The sequence below is a fragment of the Mustela lutreola genome, chromosome 17 (genome assembly GCF_030435805.1).
Source record: "Mustela lutreola isolate mMusLut2 chromosome 17, mMusLut2.pri, whole genome shotgun sequence".
Taxonomy (NCBI): domain Eukaryota; kingdom Metazoa; phylum Chordata; class Mammalia; order Carnivora; family Mustelidae; genus Mustela; species Mustela lutreola.
This window is the reverse complement of record NC_081306.1, coordinates 21,240,870-21,254,861: the sequence shown is the minus strand read 5'-3', so window position 1 is coordinate 21,254,861 and position 13,992 is coordinate 21,240,870. Positions and strand designations below refer to the sequence as shown.

At 46.7% G+C, this 13,992-nt stretch overlaps 1 protein-coding gene and 2 non-coding genes across 3 annotated transcripts; all 3 read left to right on the top strand.

Annotated features, from left to right (window-relative positions):
• Nucleotides 1-530: 530 nt before the first annotated feature.
• TRNAK-CUU (transfer RNA lysine (anticodon CUU)) lies at nucleotides 531-603 on the top strand. The gene has a single exon. It is a non-coding gene; the product is annotated as a tRNA-Lys (tRNA).
• Nucleotides 604-1,063: 460 nt separating this feature from the next.
• Nucleotides 1,064-1,135, top strand: TRNAP-AGG (transfer RNA proline (anticodon AGG)). Its single transcript has one exon. It is a non-coding gene; the product is annotated as a tRNA-Pro (tRNA).
• A 10,060-nt stretch (nucleotides 1,136-11,195) lies between these two features.
• On the top strand, nucleotides 11,196-12,134 carry LOC131819595 (olfactory receptor 1F1-like). Its single transcript, XM_059154816.1, has one exon. The coding sequence runs from the start codon at nucleotides 11,196-11,198 to the stop codon at nucleotides 12,132-12,134; it is 939 nt and encodes a 312-aa protein (XP_059010799.1).
• Nucleotides 12,135-13,992: the final 1,858 nt, after the last annotated feature.

Sequence of the window (13,992 nt, the reverse complement as noted above, 5' to 3'; positions counted from 1 at the left end):
CTGTGGAGGTTTCTTTAAAAACTGAACACCTACCATCTGACCCAGCAGTTGCACCTTTGCGTATCTATCCCAGAAAAACGAAGACTTATATTTACACAAAAACCTGTACTCCGATGTAAAAAGAAAAAGAAAAGAAAAAGAAAAAAAAAAGTCAAGAACAAACAAAAAAACCTAGAAATAATCCAGATGTCTGTCAAAGGGGTCAGTAGGTAACCTAACTGGTACATCTTGTCCTAGGCGTTCTCCCCTGGCCAGATCGCTCCTCCCCCCTGCACCTAGCTGCTGGGGCTGCTCGTCCTGTGCCTGATGCCAGGTCTGCCTCTGCGGGACCGGGGCCCAGGCCCATTCCCCAGCTAGAGGCTATGGGGGTGGGGGGGTGAGGGGTGAGGGAAGTCTTGGGTTAGCTGCATTCTGACTCCAGAGGGGAACTCCTGTGGGACCCTAATGACCCGTCCTGGGTTCTTGGACCCAATTCATTACTTAAACCAGTTTCCATCACCCTCCACCATGGATCGTAGGCGTTGAGCGGTGCCCTGCTAGCTCAGTCGGTAGAGCATGAGACTCTTAATCTCAGGGTCGTGGGTTCGAGCCCCACGTTGGGCGGCTTCTTTTCTTGGTTTGGAGCGCGAAACTCAACAGGGCGTGATTGGGGAGCAGTGTGGATGCACCACAGGGGGGCAGCCTTTCCACGCAAGGCGTCCCAGTGACCTAGAATCGAGACAGGCAACGTTGCTTGGGGGATTGAGGGCCTCTCGCTGGGCTTTTTCCCAGAATGTGACCAGCGTGCTCGCGGCAGTGAGGAGTGTCTGCGAAGTGACCCCGCTGCGGCGCGTCTGCCTGGCTGGGGACTCGTAGCGTGAGGGCTGGGATCACCAGACTGGGGTGCATGCGGGGCCGCTCTCCACTCTGTGCGCTCCTTCCTCACCCACTGGCTCCTGAGTTCACCCCTTCCCTGTGGGTCTGAAATCCGAATCTTATCCTTGCGTCACTTCCTTAATCCCACTCGCTGCAACGCCTGGGTCGCCACGAAGTCATAAAGAAAGCCGGAGACACCTCGTTCCATGGCTCGTTGGTCTAGGGGTATGATTCTCGCTTAGGGTGCGAGAGGTCCCGGGTTCAAATCCCGGACGAGCCCTCTTGCTTTTTTGGTACAAAACGGTAGAGGTTGAGGAACTGTCGGCAGATCTCAGCCTTCGGGCGAGGACGAAACGGGAGCAGGCAAGAGAAGAATTAGAAGAAAAGCTTTAAAATCCTCCAGCTCATTTCGGGGGCTTTAAAAATCTTAAATTGAAGTCCTAGGCTCCAGAGGTGTAGGCATCCCGGGTCAGGAAGCTCCTCCCCGGGCTGCGTCAAGTGTAGTCCAAGGCCGGTTTGGGGGAGGGGAATCCGAGAAAAGCATCGTTCCTCCCCTCTACCCCTTTGAAGATTGCAGTCCCGCCATCCCCCGGAGGCACTCAGTGGCCCCCGCCAGCACTGCTGAGGGGGGCTAAAAGGGGAGACGCACTTTGAGGTGGGCCCTCCTCACCTCTTCCCTTTTCTTTCCCCACCTCCTCCCTGCATTTTTTTCTCGTCTCCCTCACCTGGGCGCCCTTACCTGCCCTGCTCCTGCCTGGGGACTGAGTGCGGTCAGGACTGGGGTCCTGTGCCCCTCTTCGAACGTCAGGCTGTGAGGTCCAGGAGATTGGAAGTCCAGGTAGGGTTTGACTTTGACCCCTAAAGAGTTTCAGTCCTTGAGAGCTGCTTCCCACAAAGGGCGCAGGGTCCCCACTTTCCGGGGCAATCATGGGCCAGGGCCCAACGTCCTCGAGGGGGATTTCCCTGGGCCATCATCTCTGTCCTAAAGTTTTTCTTTTCTTTTCTTTTTAAACCTTTATTTATTGGTTTGAAAAAATTGTTAACAGCTTTAAGGAAATTACTACCAAGGAAAACATTCCAGGAGAGACTCGCGGTTTCCAGTAACACGAATGGGCAGGATTTGGGGGACCAAACTTCTAGCTAAAAACAACGGAAAACGTTGGCTATTTAAAACAAACAAGCGCACTTCAAAGTGGCGAAGCGCTTTCGGGAGAGCAAAAAAAGTTCCTGGCCACATTTAAACGACGGTGGAAAGGCAGAGGACTGCGTGGATCCCCAGGCTGCCAAGCTGCGTCCTCAAGAGGACGAGATGAAGGCAGAGCCCAGGACCTGCTCCCAAGTTCCCCCTTGAATCTGTGCCCTGGAAAGATGCACAGAAATACACCAGTCCCACTCCTACGGGCCTCCTGCTCCTCTGGAAAGCTTGTTGCTTCGGAGCTCCTCCTTATCCCATCTTCTGCTAAAATGCAAATAATTTTAAGTAAGAGGCAAGCCTGTTTAGAGACCTCTGCACCGGAAGGGTGAGCCCCCCCCCACAAAGGACCCCATGTCTACAGCGTCCTAGTTTCTCTCAGTGGCGGTCCCCTCCCTCCCAGGCCCGGCCCTCTGAAGTCTCAGGGATGGCAGCTCCAGGCCCTTGCCTGCCGCTTCCTCTTCTGGGCCTGTGGTCAGATTGCCAGGACAGGTGGCACAAAGGGCATTAGAAGACACCTCAATTATTGCGGTGTGCGCTCTCCGATTTGGCTTGGGCCTTTTAAGTTAAATTAAAATTTTTTTGGACATAAAGGACGTTATTGGAGGAAATTCGAATATGGACTGTACGTTAGATAATCCTGTTGCACGAATGATAAAGGATGAATTTGGAGATGTGGCAAGCGGTGGCTCTGAGGTCCCAGGAATTCTTAGGGGAATGGGGAGAGAATCTTGAGAGGCTTCCGATTTTGCTAATTGGTTGGTTGATTTTATTTATTTATTTATGTATTTAACCATTGGATAAATTACAAACCCCAGCGAATACGTGAATTTCAAGGAAAATTGCAGGGGGTGTGTCCTGGATACTCCAGCCTTCGGCTTCAGACTGCCCCGAGGGAAGGGGTTTGGTCTGGGGCTCTGGAAAGGCGAGGTCCAGGGTAGAATCCTCCAGGCTCCCTCCGTCTCCTGGACATTGGCCAAGGCTGGAGTTGGGGCACCCAGCCCCAGGCGGCGTGGTGCAGGACGCTCCGACTTTGGCCTGAGGGTGAGCCTCGGAAGGTCTGGAGGGGTCGTCTCCCCACTGCGCGCTGTGGCGGTGCCTCACCGTCCTCCTTCCTCCCAGCCCCGCGCTCTGCAGGGTCATTGGTGAAGCTGGGCCTGGAGAGGACTGGATGCTTATCAACCACACAGCCCGGTGGCCAGGCTGGATGCACTACCGACCGATCCAGCCCGAGTCCCCTACTGCTCTCTGAATCCATTCATCCAAGGGAGAATCCAGTGCATTTCTGAGCGTGGGACTCCTTCTGGAGAAAACAGAAGAGCCAGGCTCCGCGAAGCTGGTGTGCGAGGAGCCGCAGGAACGCAGGCAGGGGAGGGCGACTGCGCCGTCTGCACCCAAGCTCCGTGGGGGAGGGGCGTCTGTTTCGACTGTTCTTGAAGGCCTGAATGCGCGTTGGAACACGACAGAAACTCAGACCGGTTTTGAGTAACTGCCCAAACCAATCTCTGGAACTCTTTCTAGCCAGAGCAAGCAGCTTGGCAGGTGCTCCAGTGGCCTAATGGATAAGGCACTGGCCTCCTAAGCTGGGGATTGTGGGTTTGAGTCCCACCTCGTGTGGCAGAGCTGCATGATCCTTTAGGTGTGTGTTGGAAGTTTTCCATTGTAAGAGGAGGTACAGCCTAAGTGCCACGGAAACCTGTGGAACTCAAGCTTCCACCAACCCTGAAGTAAGAGTGTGAGGTTTTACTCTTCTTTCCAGTCACAAGGCAAAGAGACTTGTATCTAATGTCAAGGGAAAGAACAAGGTACTCCTACATCCACTCCACGCCTGTATGAGTGTGTCTTAGTACTGATGCATGTGCAAGATTAATTGGCTAAGTACTGTGTTCTTCAATCTTGAAAAGAACCTCTGTCTATCTCTATTGACCTGGAATACGCAACACCAGGGTGAGAGGCATGTGATCCACTTCTTCTAAGACAAACAGTAACTCCCAAACCCCAGTTGATTTTGCACAAGTGCCCAGAAAAGAAACAGGTGTAAAAGGCTGTGAATGCTCAGGACCATGCAGGGAAGGGGAGAAGATGGAGACTAGCAAAATGCCAAGTGTGCAGCTCAAGAGGTAAACAGAGAAGGTGGAGGGCAGACGTTGTACCTGGGAGAGGTGAGGGTCAGAGCTGAATGGGTGCCTGGAGAGAATCGAGGTGACATGGGCCAGTGATAATGTTGACTTGATCTGGCTTAGGACTGTGAGTAATTTTCTGCCTGGAGTTCTGTTGTTTCTGTTTTTAAAAAATGAATTTTGTTAACTGCTGTATTGCCAGTAATGCTTACCGTAGGTGTCCAATGAGTGAATGGACAACTCTGTGAGGCCAGTGGCTTTGGGTACGCTGGAACACCTTTGGGACCTACAACTTATGGGAGGACAGGAGTTCTCGGCTTGGAGGGAGGGTGGGTGCATTACTGCTGGGTGGGTTTTGTGGTTGAGCGCCTGCCTCAGGACCCTGGCTGGCACAGTCCCTGAGCCACCTGCTGACCAGGAGACTTGGGGCAAATCCCGCTCCACTGTGTGTGTTTCTTCTTCAACCAAGACTCCTGGTGCCCCAGCTCGATCCCGGTGGTCGTACCCACGGTATTTATACTGTTCTCTGAGTAGAAATGACAGAGTCATGTGCCCAGCTAGCGCAGTCAGTAGAGCGTGAGACTCTTAATCCCAGAGTCCTGGGTTCTGGTCCCATGGTGGGCATAGGCGTCCCTTTCTGCTTGTGTACTAGGGAGCAGAGAAGGGTGGGAAGGCCAACTTTCCTTAAATCCATGCCCCATAGATATCCTCAAATGAAACTTCTTAAGTCAGCAAGACTCAGAAAGACGATGTGCGTAGTATCATCTTACTCTGATGTATTCCGTTCTCAGTCTTGGCGCTTTTGACTTCGTGAGCCAGACCATCCCTGTTGCACAGCCATGTCCTGTGCACTCTGGAATGTTCAACAGCACCCTTGGCCTTTATTGTCTAGTTTCCAGTAGTTTCCCCATAGTTGTGACAACTAAAAGTGTCTCCATATGTCCAGTGTCTCATGGTAGTGAGCCACTGGTCTAGAGACTCAAGCCCATAAATATTAGTGCAAACAGTTCTCATCTGAGATCTGACTGGAAAGCTAGCTTGGCACAGGGCCAGGTGGCAGGACAAGGCAGCCTTCCATGGCCAACCTAGAAGGCAGCCTGGTGGGGTCAGGAAATGGGCTGCATGCTGAGGGCTGAACAAATATAAGTTAATATTCTGAGGCTAATGGGAACCAGTTTTCTCACTGGCGGAAGTGAAAAAAGAGAAGGCTTCAGTAAATCCTATAGAATTGGCATTGGAGGTATTAGTGATGTTCTTTGATAACTTGGTAAAGTTTGTGTCACTGGAAAAGATAGTTGCTCATAGTGACTTTATTATAGCAATTCTAATAATGGTATATTTCCCCCTTGAAATTAACAAGTGACCTGTAAAGTGATATAATCTGATACTATGTGAATATCCTGGTCCCTAACAACTTATTATGTATTGGTTTTTTTTTAAAGATTTTATTTATTTATTTGAGACAGAGAGAGTGAGAGAGAGCATGAGAGGGAAGAAGGTCAGAGGGAGAAGCAGACTCCTTGTGGAGCTGGGACCCCGATGTGGGACCCGATCTGGGGACTCTGGGATCATGACCCGAGGCAAAGCCAGTGGCCCAACCAACTGAGCCACCCAGGCACCCCTACATATTGTTTTAACATTCTTTCATAATCATTGTCGCAAAGGTTTATTTCACTGGGAGTTAAAAAAATGAAGATTTCCTAGTTAAATCATTTTTCTGTATTTTTTAAATTTGAATTCAATTTAGCCAACATCATTAGTTTTAGATGTAGGATTCAGTAATTCAAAAGTTGTGTATCACACCCAGTGCTCATTGTATCCCGTGCCCTCCTTCGTGCCCATCACCCAGTTACTGTGTCCCCCCACCTCCCCTCCAGCAACCCTCAAGTTTGTTTCCTATAGTTAAGAGTCTCTCATGGTTTTCCTCCGTCTCTGATGACTTCCCATTCAGTTTTCCCTCCTTTTCCCTATGGTCCTCTGTGCTGTTTCTTATATTCCACATACGAGTGGAACCATATGATAGTTGTCTTCCTCTGGGTGACTTATTTCACTTGGCACAATACCCTCTAGTTCCATCCACATTGATGTAAATGGTAAGTATCCATCCTTTTTGATGGCTGAGTAATATTCCATTGTATGTGTGCGTGTGTGTGTGTGTGACATCTTCTTTATCTATTCATCTGCCAATAGACAGACATCTCGGCTCTTTCCACATTGCTGTTGTGGACATTGCTGCTATAAACATTCGGGCGCACGTGCCATTTCGGATTCCTACATTTGTATCTTTGGGGTAAATACCCAGTAGTGTGATTGCTGGGTTGTAGGGTAACTCTATTTTCAGCTTCTTGAGGAACCTCCATGCTGTTTTCCAGAGTGGCTGCTCCAGCTTACATTCCCACCAACAGTGTAAGAGTATTCCTCTTTCTCTGTAGTCTCCCCAACATTTGCTGTTTCCTGTCTTATTAATTTTAGTCATTCTGACTGGTGTAAGGCAGTATCTCCTTGTGGTTTTGATTCATAGTTCTCTGATGACAAGTGACGTGGAGCATTTTTTCATGTGTCTGGTGGCTGTTTCTATGTCTTCTTGGGAGAATTGTCTGTTCATGTCTTCTTCCCACTTCCTTTTTTAAAAAATTTTTTATTTGACAGATCACAAATAGGCAGAGAGGCAAGCAGAGAGAGAGGAGGAAGCAGGCTTCCCGCTAAGCAGAGAGCCTGATGCAGGGCTCGATCACAGGACCTTGGGATCATGACCTGAGCCGGAAGGCAGAGGCTTTAACCCACTAAGCCACCCAGGTGCCCCATCTTCTGCCCATTTCTTGACTGGATTATTTGTTCTTTGGATGTTGAGTTCTTTATAGATCTTGAATATTAGCCCTTTATTTGATATGTCATTTGGAAATATCTTCTCTCATTTTGTAGGCTGCCTTTTCGTTTTGTTGACTGTTTCCTTTGTTGTGCAGCAGTTTTTATCTTTTTTTTTTTAAGGCTTTATTTATTTATTTGATGCAGGGAGAGAGAAAGAGAGCACACAAGCACAGAGAGGGGCAGGGGGAGAAGCAGAGGGAGAGGGAGAGGCAGACTCCCCACTGAGCAAGGGGCTCGATGGGGGACTTGATATGGGGCTTGATCCCAGGACCCTGGGATCATGAGCTGAGCTGAAGGCTGACACTTAATCGACTGAGCCACCAAGGCATCCTTCACCTTAACTTTTAAAACAGCTTGCTAATCTACCCTTTTGTCTTAAGTGTTCCTTCTCCAATCCTTTGTTCAACTCAGATGATGGAAGAAGTAGTGGATCACAGTAACTAGATGTTTTTTTCAGGGACATTCCTTCCCATTTCCATTCTTCGGATCTGTTTAGAAACTCCCCCACCCCCTCTATTTAGTCGTGCTGATAACGTACATCCCTGGATTCTCACATGGTGGGCATTTGGTTGATGACCCAGGATGACTAGAACACCCCACTTTCCCATCCAGAGCAGTTGGCTCAGATGTGGGCATAGGTCCAAGAAGGAATGAGCACAGCCTTGCCTGGAATTAATAAGTAAACACTGCAAGAGGCGCCTGGCTGGCTTAGGCAATAAAGCATGCGACTCTTGATCTTGGGGTCCTAAATTTGAACCCCATATCATGGTAGGGTTTATTTTTTAAGATTTTATTTATTTATTTAACAGAGAGACAGCAAGAGCAGGAACGCAAGCAGAGGGAGTGGGAGAGGAAGGAGCAGGCTTCCTGAGCAGGAAGCCTGATGTTGGGCTCCATTCCAGGACCCCAGGGGTAGGGTTTACTTAAAAGATTGCAAGTCTCTGTACTTTATGCCATCCCCCAGTGCCCACATCCAAAAGGAAATAAATCTTTTTTAAAGTTTAAAAAGAAGGGTGCCTGGGTAGCTCAGTCGTTAAGCATCTGCCTTCGGCTCAGCTCATGATCCCAGGGTCCTGGAACTGAGCCCCACATCTGGCTCCCTGCTCGGTGGGTGGCCTGATTCTCCCTCTTCCACTCCCCCTGCTTGTGTTCCCTCTTTCTCTGTGTCTCTTTCTGTCAAATAAATAAATAAATAAAATCTTAAAAAATTTTTTTTTGAAAAAAAAGTTTAAAAAAGAAATCACTGGTAGAGAGAAGTTCTCTGTGCCCAGTAATTGCTAGTCTAGGAGGATGTCAGTTTGGAGCTACTGGTGGACATCTTGTCTGCTACGTCGAGAGAGGCAGTCTGTAGAATGAAGTCAAACAGAAAAAACAAAATAGATAAGAAATACAGGTCCTAAAAAAAAAAAAAAAAAGAAAGAAAGAAATATAGGTCCTGATGTCATTATTTGGGTCCCTTCATCTAGCCCTGCCTGAAACTTGCAAGCACTTTGGACTTTGCAATTACATTCACCAAAAGATTCTACTTCTCCTTAAGATGATAGGAGTTAGTTCCTTATCACTTGCAAACAGTGTCTTCAGTAATCCAGTGACCATGTTTCCCTTCTTCCACAGATGCTTGGTAACTAACATTATGAGGTTTTTTGGGGTGTGTTTTTGGAGATAGAATGTACAGAAATTGATACTTGATAACATGTGTCTGATGGATACATGAGGACTCATTATGATCCTGAAGTTCTTATGTTGAGTTACTAGGAGTAGGTGAATATTTATTAAGACATCATAACCAGGGTGCCTGGGTGGCTCAGTGGGTTAAGCCTCTGCCTTCAGCTCAGGTCATGATCTCAGGGTCCTGGGATCGAGTCCTGCATCAGGCTTTCTGCTCAGCAGGGAGTCTGCTTCCTCCTCTCTCTCTGCCTGCCTCTCTGCCTACTTGTGATCTTTCTCTGTCAAATAAGTAAATAAAATCTTTAAAAAAAATGGAAAAAAAAGACATCATAACCAGCATGAAGAACACATTGTTCACAAATGACCCAAAGTGGAAGACCAGTTAGAGAAGCACTCTGGTTCCCAGAATACAGTTTTTAAAAAAAAATGATTCAACTGCCACTTCTGATGGAAGTGTATGTTTTTCATGAGTAACCCTTTAATATTATCACCTCAGGAAAGTAAACCTTATAGTGCATGAGACCAAAAACTTTATGGGCACCTTAATGTGAGATCTTGCCATCAGTACTGTGGAGTGAGAGCTACTGGACTCAGAAATTCTGTCTTCCTCCTGGCATCCATGTCATATTAACTGACAAATGGACAAAACAATGGTTCCTATTCTTCCTCATTTATCCCCAAAATTAAAATATAGACTAAAAAACTTGTCAACTGGCCCCTTATAAAATGACTATTGCTATATGAAGATAAACACAAGACAATGTTTCCAAATGGCATTTATACAGATTATAGATGACTGAGCAGAGAGGGAAGGATGTAAATATCACTTCATCCCTCCAGCCTCTATATAGTGGACATGGTCTAAGCCCAGTGCATTGATGAGATTAGGAGTCATGAGATGTTAAACATAAATTACCTCATTTAATCTGCACAGCTGTACAAGATGAATATTATTTTATGATTCTGTGCAGGTTGATAGATTTCTCAAGGTCACACAACTGGTAATGTTGGATCTGGGAATTAGCTGCACATCTGTGTGAATCCAAAGTTTATTCTCTTAATTCATATACAGCATCATGTATATTTCCTAACAAGGATACCATCACAGCTTGGGTGGGAGATAAAATATAGGACTGTGAGTTTTTTCTAGCAGAAAACTTGTTGCTAATGATTTCCCCCAAGATAGCTTCTTTTCCAATGTTGCCAAGCTCTAAAGCAGCAATAACATAACCCTGATGACAGGCCTTTATTAATCAATGCTGGATCCAAAAGAGCCCAAGGAGAAGAAGGGAGAATTACCTGCTGTTTATCTCTAACGAGGCTCTTAGGGAATATGGCCCTAGTGGCCATGGAAGCTCTTGTAAAGGGCTAGCCCTCTGATTCCCCTAGAATCCTTCCTGCACCAAGGGTTGTATATGCCAGACATCCTTTCCTTTCTTGTACTTGTACACAGGACAAGTCTGTGTACTCCAGCCCTTATTCAAGCAGCCTGAGCCTGAAAACCCCAATGACAAGTCCCTTTTCCTCAAACCAGTAATCTCTGGCCAGGTCTGGAAAAGTGAAGCAAGCTTGGGACTTCTGGTGACCATGATGACTGCTGTTCTTTTTGGGGTAAGAGTCAAATCAGTGGGACTTTATCAATAACTGACTGCTAAAGTGTAACCCTTTTCGGGGGGGCACTCCTCACTACATCTTTCTTTAAAGTGGAGCCAAAGAAACAGTTCTGAGCTTATCGCCATCCATTGCGGTCACCTAGCCATGACCATGTATATCTTCTATGTCCATGAGACCTGAACTGTGGAGAAAACCACTTGGCCGAGTGTCTGCCCCTAACATGGGGTCATTTCCATTTCCATTTTACAAGTTAGACTGAGGGCTGGCTCAAAGCTCTGTAAAGTGCTCAGAAAATGTTAGCCCAGGAAGCAGCAGCAGCAGTATGATCGTAGCGATCGATCACTGGTGTGAGCCTCAGAGCGAATATGTTAGGAATGTGTAATGTCTGGATTAGAGATAATGGAACTGAGAAATGTTCTCTAAGGCAACACCCTCATGATAATCATGGCACCAATATCCACATGTTAGGATGTATGTTTACCATATGTCAGTCTCTATGGTAACCGTTTACATGTGTTCTCCAGTACTCATTCTAAATGTCTATTAATATTCTTATATCTATAGTGATTTGTGACACTATTTGAAGACACATGGTCATGACAGAAGGTTCAAACATACAAAGAGTGTATGGATAAGACCACTGTCACAATCTTTCAATGGCCTTCCAGAAGCACTGCCCTCATTTTGCTAATGAAAGGATGACGGCACAGGAAAGGCCATCCCTGGCCAAACACACCGGGAGCAAGGTTCTAATGCCTCACCTATGCCACACAGCCTTTCTCTTTGCAGTCTTCTTAGTTGTCCCGCTGTAACCAACATTTCCCAGGCTCGTGAATTTTTCCTGCTTTACCTGCCTCTGGGCTCAGGCGTCCAGCCCCATGAGAGGGGCCAACCAGTCGAGCGTCTCTGAGTTCCTCCTCCTCGGGCTCTCCAGGCAGCCCCAGCAGCAGCAGCTCCTCTTCGTGCTCTTCCTGAGCACGTACCTGGCCACGGTCCTGGGAAACCTGCTCATCCTCCTGGCCGTCGGCCTGGACTCCCGCCTACACATCCCCATGTACTTCTTCCTCAGCAGCCTGTCCTTCGTGGACATCTGCTTCGTCTCCACCACTGTCCCCAAGATGCTGGCCAACCACATACTCGGGACTCAGACCATCTCCTTTTCTGGGTGCCTCACACAGATGTATTTTGTATTCATGTTCGTGGACATGGACAATTTCCTCCTGGCTGTGATGGCCTATGACCGCTTTGTAGCCGTATGCCACCCCTTACACTACTCAACAAAGATGACCCCCCAGCTCTGTGGCCTGCTGGTAGTGGGATCATGGGTCATCGCCAACCTGAATGCTCTGTTGCATACCCTGCTGATGGCTCGACTTTCGTTCTGTGCAGACAATACCATCCCCCACTATTTCTGTGATGTGACGCCCCTCCTGAAACTCTCCTGCTCTGACACATACCTCAATGAGATGATGATTCTGACCGAGGGTTCTCTGATCATGATCACTCCATTTATTTGCATCCTGGCTTCTTATGTCCATATTACCTGTGCTGTCCTGAGAGTCCCATCCACAAAGGGAAGATGGAAAGCCTTCTCCACCTGTGGCTCCCACCTGGCTGTGGTTTCTCTCTTCTATGGCACCATCATTGCTGTGTATTTCAACCCTTTGTCCTCCCACTCTTCTGAGAAGGACACCGCAGCCACTGTGATGTACACAGTGGTGACCCCCATGCTGAACCCCTTCATCTACAGCCTGAGGAACAGGGACTTGAAAAGGGCTCTTGGAAAAGTGGTTGGTAGGAAGACATTTTCCTTCTGAGGAGAGGATCAAAGCTGAGTTTTATTTCCATGCTTATTGTTTCTATCAGTTAGTTTAAGATAGCAGCTGTTTTGTCAAAGACAGCCTGGAAACAAACATATTGATGTTTGTGCTAAGAGCATGTCGTAGGCTGTTGCTATTTATTTACTTGGTGACTGAATTCACCCATAACCCACTGCATCTACCAAGTAATGAGACTTCTTTTTAATGACTAACTTCTGAATTACTTTACATCCAAGTCAGGTATTTCCTTTTTTAAAAAATTTTTTTTAATTTTTTTTTTTTTTTTTTTTGCAGGGGAGGGGATAGAGGGAGAGAGAGAAAGAGAATGAATGTTAAGCATGTGGCTTGATTTCACAACCATGAGATCCTGACCAGAGCCAAAAATCTAGAGTTGACACTTAACTGACTGAGCCACCCAGGTGCCCCTCAAGTGTTTCCTTTTTAAGTCGTCTCTCTGGAAGGATACATGCTACACTTGTTTTTTAATATTAGAATTACCTGGAAGCCCTTACAATCCACTGCTCCAGGCCCTAACAATGACCAGATAGATCAGAATCTCTTGGGGTAGGGGGAGCCACAACACAGATTGTAAAAATCTCAGATGACTCTAATGTGTGGTCAGGGTGGGAATCACTGGTCTAGATCATATTCCTTACATATCCTCTGTTGGTCAGTCATAAAATTGGGTGACAAAAATGGTCAGAAAAATTAGTGTTGAGGGTCGCCTGGCTGACTCAGTCAGATGAGCACACTACTCTTGATCTCAGGTCAAGATAACTTTAAAAAATTGTTTTGAGACTCAGGCAAAAGAACAGAGTAAAATATGAGGACTAAAGTGGGTAATAAAATTTCAAGTGAGACTCAGAGGCCCTGAGGGTCACATGGCCCAGAGCTTCCAGAGGTTAAACAGCACAGAATGGGAAGATACTCTGGTTGCAGGGATCCCAGCTGGCTGTCAGAGGTACATGGTCTTTGATACCAGGGAAGAAAATTGACACTTGCTGTTCCCTCTGTCTGGACCAATTCCCCCTACTTTCTTCTTTGTGGCATTAAGGACACAACTCTCCCCCAACATCAACACCCTCCTGCACTTTCAAGAGGCAAGTCAAATGTTGCCTCCATGGGTGCCTCCTGATTCCCGAGCTCTATTTTCATCTTTGTTTTATTCTTCTACTCCAGCAAGGGCTTTCCACAAATTATAAGCTCTTCCATACCCAAATTCACACAATAGTCACCTTGTAACCCAGTACACTCCACTGCTTCTAGACCAAGAGCCTTGCTGAAAGAAAAAAAAAATGTGGATGAGTGAATACTGCCTTAGCTTTTTATTTGGACACTATTGTTTTTTTTTTTAATTTCCTCATTTAAAAAATATCCTTTTGAATTAGACAAGTAGTACCTATGCATGATGGGACACCAAACATCAAAAAGAATTAAGTTAAAATAACCTGCAATCTTGCTACTCCAGGATAACTGCTGTTATACAGCGGTGGGTACAATTTTAGAAAAGCTGGCTGCAGTATTTCCATATTATTTGGTGTTCCAATCTTCTACCTCCTTCTTCCCATGTCAGTAAAGGTCTTAGAAATGTGATCTTAATGGCTGTGTAATATCTTATCCATTCATAGAGTCATTCTCTGGCCCTGAACAATTTCAAGTGTTTCTGTGCTATAAAGCATGCTGCTGCATATGTCTGGTGTATAATTCTTTGTTTGTGTCCCTTAATCCCACATAAGACTTAGATGACCAATTTCTTCAGCTTATAGTAAAATTAAAGTCATCGTTTATTCTATTTTCATTATTTCTGCCCCACGTTATTTGTAATGTATAACCGGGCTGTCCAACACCTGCCTCT

Bases quoted from the DNA above. Each gene is read 5' to 3' on its own strand.
- LOC131819595 (XM_059154816.1), top strand. From the start codon at position 11,196: ATGAGAGGGGCCAACCAGTCGAGCGTCTCTGAGTTCCTCCTCCTCGGG.